The sequence below is a fragment of the Pipistrellus kuhlii genome, unplaced genomic scaffold (genome assembly GCF_014108245.1).
Source record: "Pipistrellus kuhlii isolate mPipKuh1 unplaced genomic scaffold, mPipKuh1.p scaffold_m20_p_16, whole genome shotgun sequence".
In the NCBI taxonomy this organism is placed as follows: Eukaryota; Metazoa; Chordata; class Mammalia; order Chiroptera; family Vespertilionidae; genus Pipistrellus; species Pipistrellus kuhlii.
Window position 1 is genome coordinate 23515072 of NW_023425471.1, and position 13824 is coordinate 23528895.

Consider the following 13824-nt stretch of genomic DNA (forward strand, 5'->3'; position numbering starts at 1 on the left):
GATTGGATGAACCAACATAGTTCATCCCATACTTCCCAAAGCAATATACCGATTTAATGCAACCCCCATCAAAACACCAATGTCAGTTTTTAAAGACATAGGACAAGAAATCATCAGACCACAAAAGACCTTGAATAGACAAAACAATACTGAGTAAAAACAAAGTTGGAGATATCATGCTACCTGTCTTCAAATTATACTACAGAGCTACAATAATAAAAACAGCATGGTATTGACAGAAAATAGACAAACAGATCAATAGAACAGAATAAAGAGTCCAGCTACAAATAAACATGTATATGGACAGATAATTTTCTACAAAGGAGCCAGAAACACTCAATGGAGTAAATAAATGGTGCTAGGAAAACTGGCAAGACACACGTAAATGATTGAAACTGGATTGCATTTTGTCCCCATGTACTAAAATTAATTAAAAATTGATCAAAGGCCAAAACTGGTTGACTCAGTGGATAGAGTGTTGGCCTGCTGACTGAAGGGTCCCAGGTTCAATTCCAGTCAAGGGCATGTACCTTGGTTGCTGGCACATCCCCAGTGGTGGGTGTGCAGGAGGCAGCTGATTGATGTTTCTCTCTCATCGATGTTTCTAACACTCTATGCCTCTCACTTCCTCTCTGTAAAAAAATAAAATAAAATAAAATAAAATAAAATAAAAATGGATTAAAGACCTATAAGAACTGAGACAATAAGTTACATCAAAGAAAATTTAGGTACCAAATTTGTGGACCTGGGTTTTAAAGAACATTTTTATGAACTTGGCGCAAAAGGCAAGGAAAGTAAAGACAACAATAAATGAATGGGGCTGTATCAAACTAAAAAGCTACTGCATAGAAAAAAATAAAGAAAGAAAAAATAACTGACAACAACAAAACAAACAGGCAGCCAACCAGATAGGTCTTATCATATCCTATAATAAGATATAATATGATATTTGCAAATAGTAGCTCCTACAAGGGTTTAATTTAATTTATTTTCTTTCTTTAAAAAATATATTGATTTTTTTTTTCAGAGACGAAGGGAGAGAAATACAGAGTTAGAAACACTGATGAGAGAGAAACATCTACCAGCTGCCTCTTGCAAGGGTTTAATTTCTAAAACATATAAAGAACTCATAAGACTCAACACCAAATAAACAACCCAATCAAAAAGTGAGCAGAGCAGCCGAAGCCGGTTTGGCTCAGCAGTAGAGCTTTGGTCTGCAGACTGAAAGGTCCCAGGTTTGATTCCGGTCAAGGGCATGTACATTGGTTGTGGGCACATCCCCAGGAGGGGGTGTGCAAGAGGCAGCTGGTCGATGTTTCTCTCTCATAGATGTTTCTAGCTCTCTATCCCTCTCTCCTCCTCTCTGTAAAAAATCAATAAAATATATATTTTTTTAAAAAGTGAGCAGAGCAGCTATAAAAACACATCTCCCAAGAAGACATACAAACAGCCAATAGACATATAAAAGATGTTCGATCTGGCTGGAAATTAGGGAAATACAAATCAAAGCTACAATGGGATACCACTTCACACCTGTTTGAGTGGCCATTATATATAAGATAAGCAATAACAAGTATTGGAGAGGTTGTGGAGAAAAGTGAACTCTCATTCACTTCTGGTGGGAATGTAACCTGGTACATTCACTATGGAAAGCAGTCTGGTGATAGACAGTGTATCTAATACTTTTCCTTTTCCCTTTTAAAAAGATTTGATTCCATCTCTCATCTCACCAGAGCTTGTATCAAACCTTTCTTTTTTTTATTTAATAAATCTTTATTGTTCAGATTATTACAATCATTTCTCCTTTTTTCCCACCATAGCTCCCCTCCACCTGGTTCCCACCCCATCCTCTGCCCTTACCTCTTCCCCGACTGTCCTCATCCATAGGTGTACGATTTTTGTCCATTCTCTTCCTGCATCCCCCCCCCCCATATATACCTTTTCCCCTGAGAATTTTCACTCCACTCCTGTTCTATGACAATGATTCTATTATATTCACCAATTTATTCTATTCCTCAGATGTTTAATTCACTAGATTTTTAGGTCCACTTGTTGGCAGATATGTATATGTTGTTCATAATTTTTATCTTTATCTTTTTCTTCTTCTTCCTCTTCTTTTAGAATACCTTTCAGCATTGCACATAATACTGGTTTGGTGGTGATAAAATCCTTTAGCTTTTTCTTGACTGTGAAGCTCTTTATCTGACCTTCAATTCTGAATGATAACTTTGCTGGACAGAATAATTTTGGTTGTAGGTTCTTGCTATTCATCACTTTGAATATTTCTTGCCACTGCCGTCTGGCTAGCATAGTTTCTGTTGAGAAATCAGCTGACAATCATATGGGTGTTCCATTGTAGGTAATTAACTGTTTTTCTCTTGCTGCTTTTAAGATTCTCTCTTTGTATTTTGCTCTTGGCATTTTAATTATGATGTGTCTTGGTGTGGTCCTCTTTGGATTCCTTTTGTTTGGGGTTCTGTGCACTTCCTGGACATGTAAGTCTATTTCTTTCACCAGGTGGGTGACGTTTTCAGTCATTATTTCTTCAAATGGGTTTTCAATATCTTGCTCTCTCTCTTCTTCTGGCACTCCCATTATTCTGATGTTGGTACCCTTAAAGTTGTTGCAGAGGCTTCTTACACTATCTTCACTTTTTTTAATTCTTTTTTCTTTTTGTTTTCCTGTTGAGTGTTTTTTGCTTCTTTGTATTTCAAATCTTTGACTTTATTCTTGAATTCCTCTAGTCTGATGTTGGTCTCTGTATAATATTTTTTTTCCAGTAAGTGTATGTTTAATTTCTAGTTGATCCTTTTTCATATCCTCAAGGGTCTTGCTAAATTTTTTAGTCTTTTCTAGGAAATTCTTGAAAAACCTTACAACCATAATTTTGAATTCTATATCCAGTCTTTTGTTCTCCTCCATTTCTTTCATTTGTGATCTGTTTCTTTGTCTCTGCATTTTCACTGTTTCCTTGAGTTGGTAGGGTAGCTTTAAGTGCTAGGTTTTTTATATGGCCCAATAGGTCAGCCTCCCCAGTTACCTGAGGTGGACACTCTTGTTGCACCCCTTTGTGGACTGCGTGTACAGCCTTGTTGTAGTTAAATCTTGATGATTGTTAGTATCACTGGGAGAAATTGACCTCCAGGCCAATTGGCTATGAGTATCAGCTTGGTCTATGCCAGGAGACCTTCTGTGCTGGAGAGAGCCTTATAGGATAAGACTTGCAAAATTGGAAAAGCCTCTGTGCTCAGCTTGGATGGGGCAGAGTCTCAGGGCTGAGCATTCAGTATTGGCTTCTGGTCAGCCCTGCCCTTGCACACACGCCTCCAGACCTCTGCCTTCTGCGGCTCCCCTGAGTTTCTGGCTTGCAGTCCAGATTCCTCCCGTAAGAGCAAGGGCTCACCCGGAACTTGGGTTCAGTGAAATCAGAATTGGGTTACAGTGCAGTCAGGAGCTTCCGACTCTTTTCTGCTAGAGAAAGCCAGTGGCAACATCTGCAGTCAGTCTTCTCTGCATGCACTCATGAGTGCGTGCCTCCAGACCCCTGTCCGTCACGGCTCCTCTGAGTCTCTGTGTACCCCTCACTCTGACAGTCCAGACTACCTCCATATGAGCCTGCATCCACAGGGTTTTGGCCGGAATTGGGGTTCAGTCCAGTTGGAACTGGGGTTCAGTGCAGTTGGAGGCTTCCTTCCCCCTCCCACCAGTGAAAGCCAGACAGGCACTCAGCCGCCCTTCCCCTCTGTGTGCATGTCTCCGTACCTCAGCCCTTTGCCACTCCTCTAATTCTCTGTGAGCTGTTCTCTTTCCTTCTAGTTGTAGAATTTCCACTCAGCCAGCTTTCCTGTGGCTCTGGATGATGTCCGTTCTGTCTTTTAGTTGTAGTTTTGAAATTGTTGTTCAAGGCAGGAGTTTAGGTAATTACCTATGCTGCCATCTTGGTTTCCCCCTCTATGATAGCCATTCTGACAGGTATGAGATGGTATTTCATTGTGTTGATTTGCATCTCTCAGATGATTAGTGACTTTGAGAATGTTTTCATATGACTTTTGGCTTTCTGTATGTCCTCTTTCAAAAAGTATCTATCAATATTTGGGTCCTTTGCCCATTTTTTTATTAGATTGTTTATCTTCCTTTTTTAAAAAAATATATTTTATTGATTTCTTACAGAGAGGAAGGGAGAGAGATAGAGAACTAGAAACGTCGATGAGAGAGAAACATCAACCAGCTGCCTCTTGCACACCCCCTCCTGGGGTTGTGCCCGCAACCAATGTACATGCCCTTGACCAGAATCGAACCTGGGACCTTTCAGTCCGCAGACGAAAGCTCTACCGCTGAGCCAAACCGGTTTCATCTATTTTCCTTTTTTTAAGTTGTATGAGTTCCCTTTAAATTTTGGAGATTAAACCAGTAACAGAGATAACATTGGCATATATGTTCTCCCATGCAATGGTCTCTCCTCTTGTTTCATTGATAGTTTCTTTTGCTCTACAGAAACCTTAGTGCATATTTTAAATGAAACAAAATATTTAGGTTAAATAGTTTTATTGAAAATGATGTAATTATTAATTTGAAAATATTTTAGTATTGTTAGTTATTTCTCCATGATAACATTGCAACATATTCTGTATGATTATTTTACCAGTAAAAATTGAAGACATTTGATATCCCAAACCCAACATCATTATTCTTTGTAAATGCAATGTGTGGCATCACTAATATTTTTCCTGGTGTCACTTGATTCTGTACATTATTACTCAAATATTTTAGAATTTAATTAACAGGCATCTGAAGCTTGTTGAAATTTCACTTATGAAATTGTGATTCTTCTGTATTATGTTCTGGTTTATCTTACAAAGTATAATGATTTTTGATGTGTTACTATGTTTTTATGTTATTCTGTTGCTTCTAGAAATTATATAAAAGAGAAGTTCAACCTCCTTTCAAACCTGCTTCTGGAAAACCAGATGATACCTTTTGTTTTGATCCTGAATTTACTGCAAAAACACCCAAAGGTAATGCATATTCATGTGTAACATTAGGGCTTTTATTCAATTAGATGCTTAAAAAGTAAACTAGCTTCGTAAGTAAAAACTAAATGAATTAAGTTTCCAGAGGGTTGGTTTGTCTCATAGAAATGTGGATTCCACATACAGCTTTGCTTAGGCACCTTTCAAGTACATCCTTTAAATTGGAAATATTTATCAGAGAGGAAGGGAATAGAGTGAAGGATAAAAGTTTTCTTTGCTTTGTTTTAAAATAGTTTTTTTTTTCCTTTTTTTTTTTTTAATTCTTTATTGCTTAAGGTATCACATATGTGTCCTTATCCCCTCATTACCCCCTAACCCCCCACTTATTCCCTCACCCCATTATTGTCTGGGTCCATTGGTTAGGGTGATATGCATGCATACAAGTCCATTAGTTGACCTATCTCCCTTACCCCCACCCTTCTCTCCCTTCTCTCTGAGGTTGAAGGTCTGATCGATGTTTCTCTGTCTCTGGATCTGTTTTTGCTCATCAGTTTCTGTTGTTCATTATATTCCATAAGTTAGTGAGATCATGTGATATTTATCTTTCTCTGACTGGCTTATTTCACTTAGCATAATGCTCTCTATTTCCATCCATGCTGTTGCAAATGCTAAGAACCCCTTCTTTTTTAGTGCAGCATAGTATTCCATTGTGTAGATGTATCACAGTTTTTTAATCCACTCATTTGCTGATGTGCACTTAGGCTGTTTCCAAATCACAGCTATTGTAAATTGTGCTGCTATGAACATAGGGGTGCATATATCCTTTCTGATTGGTGTTTCTAGTTTCTTGGGATATATTCCTTGAAATATGATCACTGGGTCAAATGGAAGTTCCTTTTTTAGTTTTTTTTTTAGTGGATTTGAGAACCCACCAGTCCATATTGTTGTACATAATGGCTGCACCAGTCTGCATTCCCACCAGCAGTGCAGGAGGGTTCCTTTTTCTCAGCAACCTCTCAAGCACTTGCGCATTCTGACAGGTGTGAGATGGTCGTTTCATTGTCATTTTGATTTGCATATCTCGGATGATTAGTAACTTTGGATGTGGTTTCATATGTCTCTTGGCCTTTCTTCTGTCTTCTTTTAGAAAATACTTAATTAGGTCCATTGCTCATTTTTTTATTGGGTTGTTTATCTTCCTTTTATTAAGCTGTATGTGTTCCCTGTAAATGTTGGAGATTAAACCCTTATCAGAGATAACATTGACAAATATGTTCTCCCATGCAGTGGGCTTTCTTGTTGTTTTGTTGATGGTTTCTTTTGCTGTGCAGAAGCTTTTTATTTCGATATAGTCCCATTTGTTTATTTTCTCTTTAGTTTCCATTGCTTTGGCATATGTCTGATATTTTGCTATCTGTGAATTCCTCTAGTGTTTTTATGGTTTCATGTTTTATGTTTAAGTCCTTTATCCCTTTTGAATTTAATTTTGTGTATGGTGTAAGTTGGTTGTCTCTGTTTCATTTTTGGCATGTATCTGTCCAGTTTTCCCCAACACCATTTATTGAATAGACTGTCTTGACTCCATTGTATGTTCTTGCTTCCTTTGTCAAATATTAATTAAGCAGAGTTGTTTGGGTCGATTTCTGGGTTCTCTATTCTATTCCAATGGTCTATATGACTGTTCTTGTGCCAGTACCAGGCAGTTTTGAGAACAGTGACTTTGTAATACTGTTTGATATCTGGTATTGAGATCCCATCTACTTTGTTCTTCTTTCTCCGGATTGCTGCAGCTATTTGGAAAAGTTTTTTTTTATACTAATGTATTATCAAGGCATGGATAGGAGATAAGACATGAGATATATCACCTTGACTCTTATAATTTAAAATTTAATGAAGTTTACTTTTGGTGAAATCTGTTTTATACACTAACTCAACAAATGTTTGCTACCTACAAATGTCCTCACCAGTGAGGGGGCATCAGTAAATGAACTGACAAAAATTATAATGTACATGTGGTTTGCATAGTAGTGTGGGGAGACAGATAATATAATAAAAATAAATAAAATAAATAATATAGTATGTCTGATGGTAACATTTAATGTTTTTGTGGTTTTATTTATATTCAAAGAAATGCTAACATTTTATATTATAGAAATCTGTATAATTCTAATTAAATATATTTATTTGGATATTAGATTCTCCTGGTTTGCCAGGCAGTGCTAATGCTCATCAACTCTTCAAAGGATTCAGCTTTGTTTCAACTTCTATTGCTGAAGAATATAAAATCACTCCTATCACAAGTGCAGATGTATTACCAATTGTTCAGGTAAATTCCACTTAATCAAATTATTTAGTTTAAGGATAATTATTTATTTCAGTTATTTCTAATTAATTTATAATAATTTTAACTTCATTTATTTATGTGTATAATAATGAATTAAAGATTTTTCCATATATTTTTAAATAAAGCAGACAATAGTAACATTTAATCATATTTATGTAATCTCTTTTGGAAAGAAAATGTAATGCTGGTATGTAAACTAGTTTACTTATTGTGTTGTTTTTGGGTATCTAGAAAACCTACAATTTAAGATCAGTTCAGATCTGGTTAAGCCATTTATACATACTGATAAAAATTCTATAATGGATTATTCATAATTTTTTAAAGATTTAGAATAAATAGAGGTTGGTACAAAGGTAGGCTTACAGTTGTGAGTATGTAAAACACAGAGTTTACTTTTGTATTATTATTTATTATTGTACTAGACGCCTGATGCACACAATTTGTGCAAGGATAGGCCTTCACCGCCCTCGCAGCCCCAGCTTCTTCACAGCCTCTTGGCCCTGGCTGTCTCTTTCTGAAAGGTTGTCCAGATGGTTTTTCTGCTGTTGGATCATTTGGTCAATTTGCATATTATGCTTTTATTATTATAGATGATTTTCCATACTAACAATTATAAACCCACTTTTGCCCCAACCTATATAAATTTTGAAGAGAAGACAAAAATGTGAAAATATTTCATTATTCTCAGTATTGTTTTTTAAAAAAACAGATAAATGGAAATGCTGCACAATTTGGTGAGGTATATGAGTTGAAAGAAGATATTGGTGTTGGCTCCTATTCTGTTTGCAAGCGATGCATACATACAGTTACCAACATGGAATATGCAGTGAAGGTATTGTCCCTGAGCCTACCTTTTTAGAGGTTATATATGTAACTTAACTAACAGACATTTTTCTGCGGGGCTAGTGGAGATTGCAAAGAAAAAATGAGAAAAACCTCTTAAGACTTGATATTTTCACTTTGAATTTATTTTCAAGACTTTATTTTAAAGAAACATTGTATTCCATGAATATTTTGCTTTTGAATAGTTTAAGGTACTATGTTAAGATTGAGTAATTGTAACAATTTACTGTTACATTTGGATCACATTATGAGCTAATGTAGTTTTAATTAAATGGAATATAATGTTAAAGAAAATGGTCTTTTTTTATTGTTGCAGTTATAGGACATTTTTAACTGTTGAAGTTTAATATGTGGCAAGCATCATTCTTTAGTTTTAAGCATTTTCTCTAAACTATAACCAAATTGAAAATATAACATTAATTTTTAGACAAAGAACATAATTTTTCCCTCTGAGATTTGTCTTGTTTTATTTCTTAGGTTATTGACAAAAGTAAGAGAGACCCCTCAGAAGAAATTGAAATTTTGATGCGCTATGGACAACACCCAAATATTATCACTTTAAAAGATGTAGGTATTTAAAATCTAAGCTAATTCGAAATCTAAGCTAATGAAGTTATGACTTGCCACTTTATTTTCTTTTTGAAGATTTTCATGTCTATGGTAAATTTGCTGTCATGCAACACATTCTGAAGATTCTTACATTTGCTACTTCAATTATTTTCCCCCTATTATTCTGTTTTCTTACCCTTTGTGTAGAACATCAGAAAGGAACTATGATTTTTTGGTAAATGAGAATGTCCTGATTACTTGAATATATTCTGGCTAGTTAAGTACTTAATATTACAAACAGCAACATTTATTATTTTTTGATACTATAAATACAGACATTGGGAATCTGCCAAATTCTACATTTTATCTTCTTAACTCTACAAAAATGGGTTATTGTACTGTGGATTATTTTTTAAGTGAAATTGTATTACTCTATAGTTTTGTAAAATGAACATATGTCCTATTAATAGATGTTATTGAGTTTACACTCCCTGGCCAGTGCGTAAAGCCTTTAGGGTTGCAGCTGACACAACGCAAATATACCAGGTCTTGGGTCCCTGATTCACCACAACCTCTAGAGACATGGGTCCTTGTTGCCTCTTTAGTGCCAGAGCTCAGGCTGCAGGCAGCTCTGCAGCAGAGCAACAGAATGTCTGGAATATATGAACTCTTTCCAACTAACTTAGATAATTTTCAGCATTTGGGCAATGTTTCTCATTAATAGTTATAAGTGTAATAATCACATCATTTCACTCTGGTGTTAGGGACTCAGCTCTGAAATCTATATAAGAAAAGCACCTGGATCCGAGTCTTTCAATGGTTTTGAGTCAATGCCTGGTGGAGGAAGGCGAGGCCAGTGTGTTCTTCCCTGCCATGAACCTGCCATTGGCTCTTGACAGTATGGACTAGGTCCCCATGATGAAGGCTAAAGCCACCTGTGTCTCATGAATTCTCTAATCATAAAACAAACCCAGGAGACCATTCCACATTTTGAGCAATAGGCAGGGTAGAGAGAGATGCTTGATACCTACCCTATTATTGCCTTATCACCTAGGAGATCAAGTACCTTCAAGTAGCAGAAGCACTCCACAAACAAAACAAAAAGACCTACAGATTGGAGAGATAATGAAAGAAGAGAAGCAGCCAGCCTCAGCCCAGTCCGCCCCCAGAAGCAATCCCCACCCTTCTGCTGAGCAGTAGCCTGGAGGTTTGCTCTCTTCTGGCTCTTCCACAGTGTTATCTGACCCAAATCCTATCACCATGTGCTGGGGTTCTTGTCCCAGCATTACAAAGTTTCAGCAATATGGAGAAAAGTGTATAGATTCAATAAAGGAGTCCAAGGACAAAAGATAGTTTTGAAAGGCATTGGGGGTCAGAGGAGCTTCAGCTAAAGGAGCTAAAGGCTTCCTTTGACTCAGGATGCACACTTTTTATTAACACAATTTATCCTAAGGCAAGGTGGAGATAATTCACTTCAAAGGGTAGGGTTTCAAAGGGTACGATTTACAGAAGCATTGTCAGATTGGGGATAGCCTACAGCTGTTCAGGTGTTTGGCCAATAGGAGTCAATAAAATGTAGATCAAGATGCCCTGAGCTGTCTGGCAGCTAGCAGTCCTATTCAGGTTTGGGGGAGATGCTTTTTAGCCATTCCAACAGGTAAATACATATGTGGCTCAGCCTTGTTGAGGCCCCCAAGTCTCATCAACCTTTCAATGAAACTTGTAATTATGACAAGCTGGAGTTGGTTCTCCGCAACCATGGATTCTGGAAGTGGGGATAAAGACAGAAACTGGACAGATAAATGGAGCCTTTTTGGACCAAGGTCCCTCCATAAGTCTAATTTGGGAGGTTTTGGCACCCAGCCCTGCAGTGGAGCCAAAAAACCTTCTCCAATGCTAGTTATCCACGTGCAGGCTACCCTAATGGTCGAAGATCCAACAGCCTTAAAGCTGCCCAAGATGGTTATCCCACTGATGGAAAGGAAGAAACAACCACAATGGATCCATAATCTTAAACCCCGTAAATAGAATATGCTCACACCCAATAGCTTCTATAGCTTTCTCTTCCAGTGAATCTGGATAGAAGGTGTCTTGCCCCTACTTCCCTATTACAGTAGTCTGACATAGGAAAGGTTTCTGTTTTTGGTTTTATTTGTTTGTGTGGTTTTGTTTAAAAAATAACTTTTAAACTGAGCCTAGAACTGGAGGTATTACTGTGTTTTTAGAAACTTGCCCTTGTGCAAAGCTTGTCCTTGTGTGGGAGAAGCCATTGTATATTGCTTCAATTTAAAGTTAGACTAAATAATCTGAGTAGCAATGTATGGAGGCCTCATCAATTTTTTTCATCATTTAGCCTAGACAAGACCTTGATCATTGCTTACAAGGTAGATAACATTTGTATTGTTCCCAAACCAAGGCTTCTTGATGGATAAGTCATGGTGTAGGAATGCTCACTGATTAGTCTCTGGCCCTCTCTACTGCTGGCACCTTGGACTCCAGCCTTGTAAGTGAGGGTAGCTACATTTGTTTGAGATATGAGCACAAAGAAAAGCCAGACTTGGCAGGGACCCATCTTCTTTGTGGAGACTGGTAGAGGCAGTTCTTACTGCCATGCTTCCTGCACAGTTCTGCTGGGCAGTGCTTCTCTTCCATGTGTCAACAAACACAAGTCTTGCATATTCTTTGTTGCACTTTACAGTAAGATTAAGTTCATTGAATTTTGGTGGAAAACCATTTAAGGGAAAATATTCAACCTAGTGCTAGATAGATAGATAGATAGATGATAGATAGATAGATAGATAGATAGATAGATAGATAGATAGATACATATAAAGTACTCAGTGTATTTATATTTAAGAGAAAGCTTGCATATCTTGATATGTCAAGGGACCAGGAGATAGTGGCCCCCAGCCTCTGGCTAGTAAGTCCTCTGCTTCTTTCTAAATATCCAAAATGCAGTTCTTATACATGGAAAATGTATTTTAAAATCTCAACTCTGTGGTCAGTCTACATTGAGTGGCCAGATTATTGTGCGTTCAGAGATCATAATAATCTGGTGATGCAATGTATATAAATAGATGTTAAGCTTTTTAAAAGTTCATATGGTGGAAACTATATGTAGATTATATTCTGGATGTTCATATGAAACAAGTGTCAGCAGAGCCTGAATTTTTTTCTTAGAGGTAGAAGCATGAAAATATTTTTCTGACAATCATTTTTCTCAAAATGAACCTCATACCTTGTATAAAAATAGAGGTTACTGAGGAAGGAACCAGGGAAAGCTTTGGACAAGTTTGGTCATTGTCCTGAATACTGTATCAAATCCTTGCTATTTGTACTTTGGAAGGATGTTGTCTGCATAGTCAGCTGTACTGACTTTTTCATAGAGAGGCCCCAGAGTCTCAAATAATGAGAACAATTAACTTATTTGTGTTTTTTCTTATGCTCATATATCTTACTTGTTTTGACAATAAAAATCTGTGTTACTTAAAAAAAATAGATGTTCTTGCCGAAACCGGTTTGGCTCAGTGGATAGAGCGTCCACCTGGGGATTGAAGGGTCCCGGGTTCAATTCTGGTCAAGGGCATGTACCTTGGTTGCAGGCACATCCCCAGTGGGGGGGGTGCAGGAGGCAGCTGGTCGATGTTTCTCTCTCATCGACGTTTCTAGCTTTCTATCCCTCTTCCTTCCTCTCTGTAAAAATCAATAAAATATATTTTTTTAAAAATATATGTTCTTAAATGATGACTTTTCACATAAAATAATGCTATTTTCTCTTTAGATCAGCTATCACCTAGATCAGTTTGTTTTGGATAATAAGATATGCATTTTGATTAATATTTTAACTAGTATTTTATATCTATCTATCTATCTATCTATCTATCATCATCTATCTATCTAATCTATCTATGTCACAAGCCCTAAATGAAAGGGCACACTTATTTTTCCAATTTATTTTCCTTGATATAGTATTTGAATTCAACAAACGTTTAATACACCATGTCAGATAATGGACCATGGGGAGGATATTAAAAACTAATAATATATTTACTGCCAAAAGGAAGCTAACTATTAGTAGGAAAGAGAAGTGTCTATAACACAATAATAAATGAGACAGATGCCATTTGAGAGGTACAGAGTTCTATTTTTTCATTTATATCCTTTGATGAAGTGTACCATACAACCCAAAAAGTTAATGAAATTATATGTTTAACATGATCTCAGGGGACTGTTTAGCCAATTTAATCTTCATTACTATATTGGCAATGAAGAAATATATATTTTTAACATCATAGGTTCACTAGAAAAGCAAAGTAAATGTAAGTTAAACATTTAAGAATTAAAATTATATATAATAACATTTTTTAAATGTTTTCTTTTTTAGGTTTATGATGATGGTAGATATGTTTACCTTGTTACGGATTTGATGAAAGGAGGAGAACTACTTGACCGAATTCTCAAACAAAAATGTTTCTCGGAAAGGGAAGCTAGTGATGTACTGTTTGTAATAACTAAAACAGTTGACTACCTTCATTGTCAAGGAGTAAGTTGTAGTTATATTCTTTCCTTCAGTTCTGTGACTTGTATATTCATAAAAATTATATGTAGGGTATACCACTTAAAGTGAATTACTTTTTTATAGAGAATATATATTTTATAGAGAACATACTAATCCTATATAATAAAAAAGTATTATGCAAATTGACCTTCACTCCAACACAAGATGGCCACCCCCATGTGGATACGAGATGACCAGCAGGGGAGTGCAGTTGTGGGCAATCAAGCTAGGAGGGAGGGTAGTTGGGTGGGACCTGGCTTTCATGAGAGGGCAGTTAGGGGTGACCAGGCTGGCAGAGGAGGGCAGTTGGGGGCGATGACACCTGCAGGAGAGGACAGTTGTGGGAGGACCAGGCTTGCAGGGAATAATAGTTGGGGAGGACCAGGCCAGCAGGGGAGGGCAGTTAGGGGTGACTAGACCATCATGGAAGGGCAGTTAGGCATTGATCAAGCTGACAGGGGAGTGGTTACGGGGTGATCAGGCTGGCAGGCAGAAGCGGTTCAGGACAATCAGGCAGGCAGGCAGGTGAGCAGTTGGAAGCCAGAAGTCCTGGATTGTGA

At 37.0% G+C, this 13824-nt stretch overlaps 1 protein-coding gene and 1 pseudogene across 3 annotated transcripts in view; both read left to right on the forward strand.

Annotated features, from left to right (window-relative positions):
- RPS6KA6 (ribosomal protein S6 kinase A6) overlaps positions 1-13824 on the forward strand; it is a 166271-nt gene that overhangs the window by 109418 nt on the left and 43029 nt on the right. For 2 of the 3 annotated variants that reach the window (XM_036439817.2, XM_036439819.2), the window contains 5 exons: positions 4913-5015; positions 7166-7296; positions 8024-8146; positions 8635-8724; positions 13091-13249. In XM_036439817.2, coding sequence (XP_036295710.1) covers positions 4913-5015; positions 7166-7296; positions 8024-8146; positions 8635-8724; positions 13091-13249 — 606 coding nt within the window. The remainder of the gene's footprint in view (positions 1-4912; positions 5016-7165; positions 7297-8023; positions 8147-8634; positions 8725-13090; positions 13250-13824) is intronic. The other variant, XM_036439820.2, reaches the window with a different exon arrangement.
- Positions 9550-10779, forward strand: LOC118720130 (annotated as a pseudogene).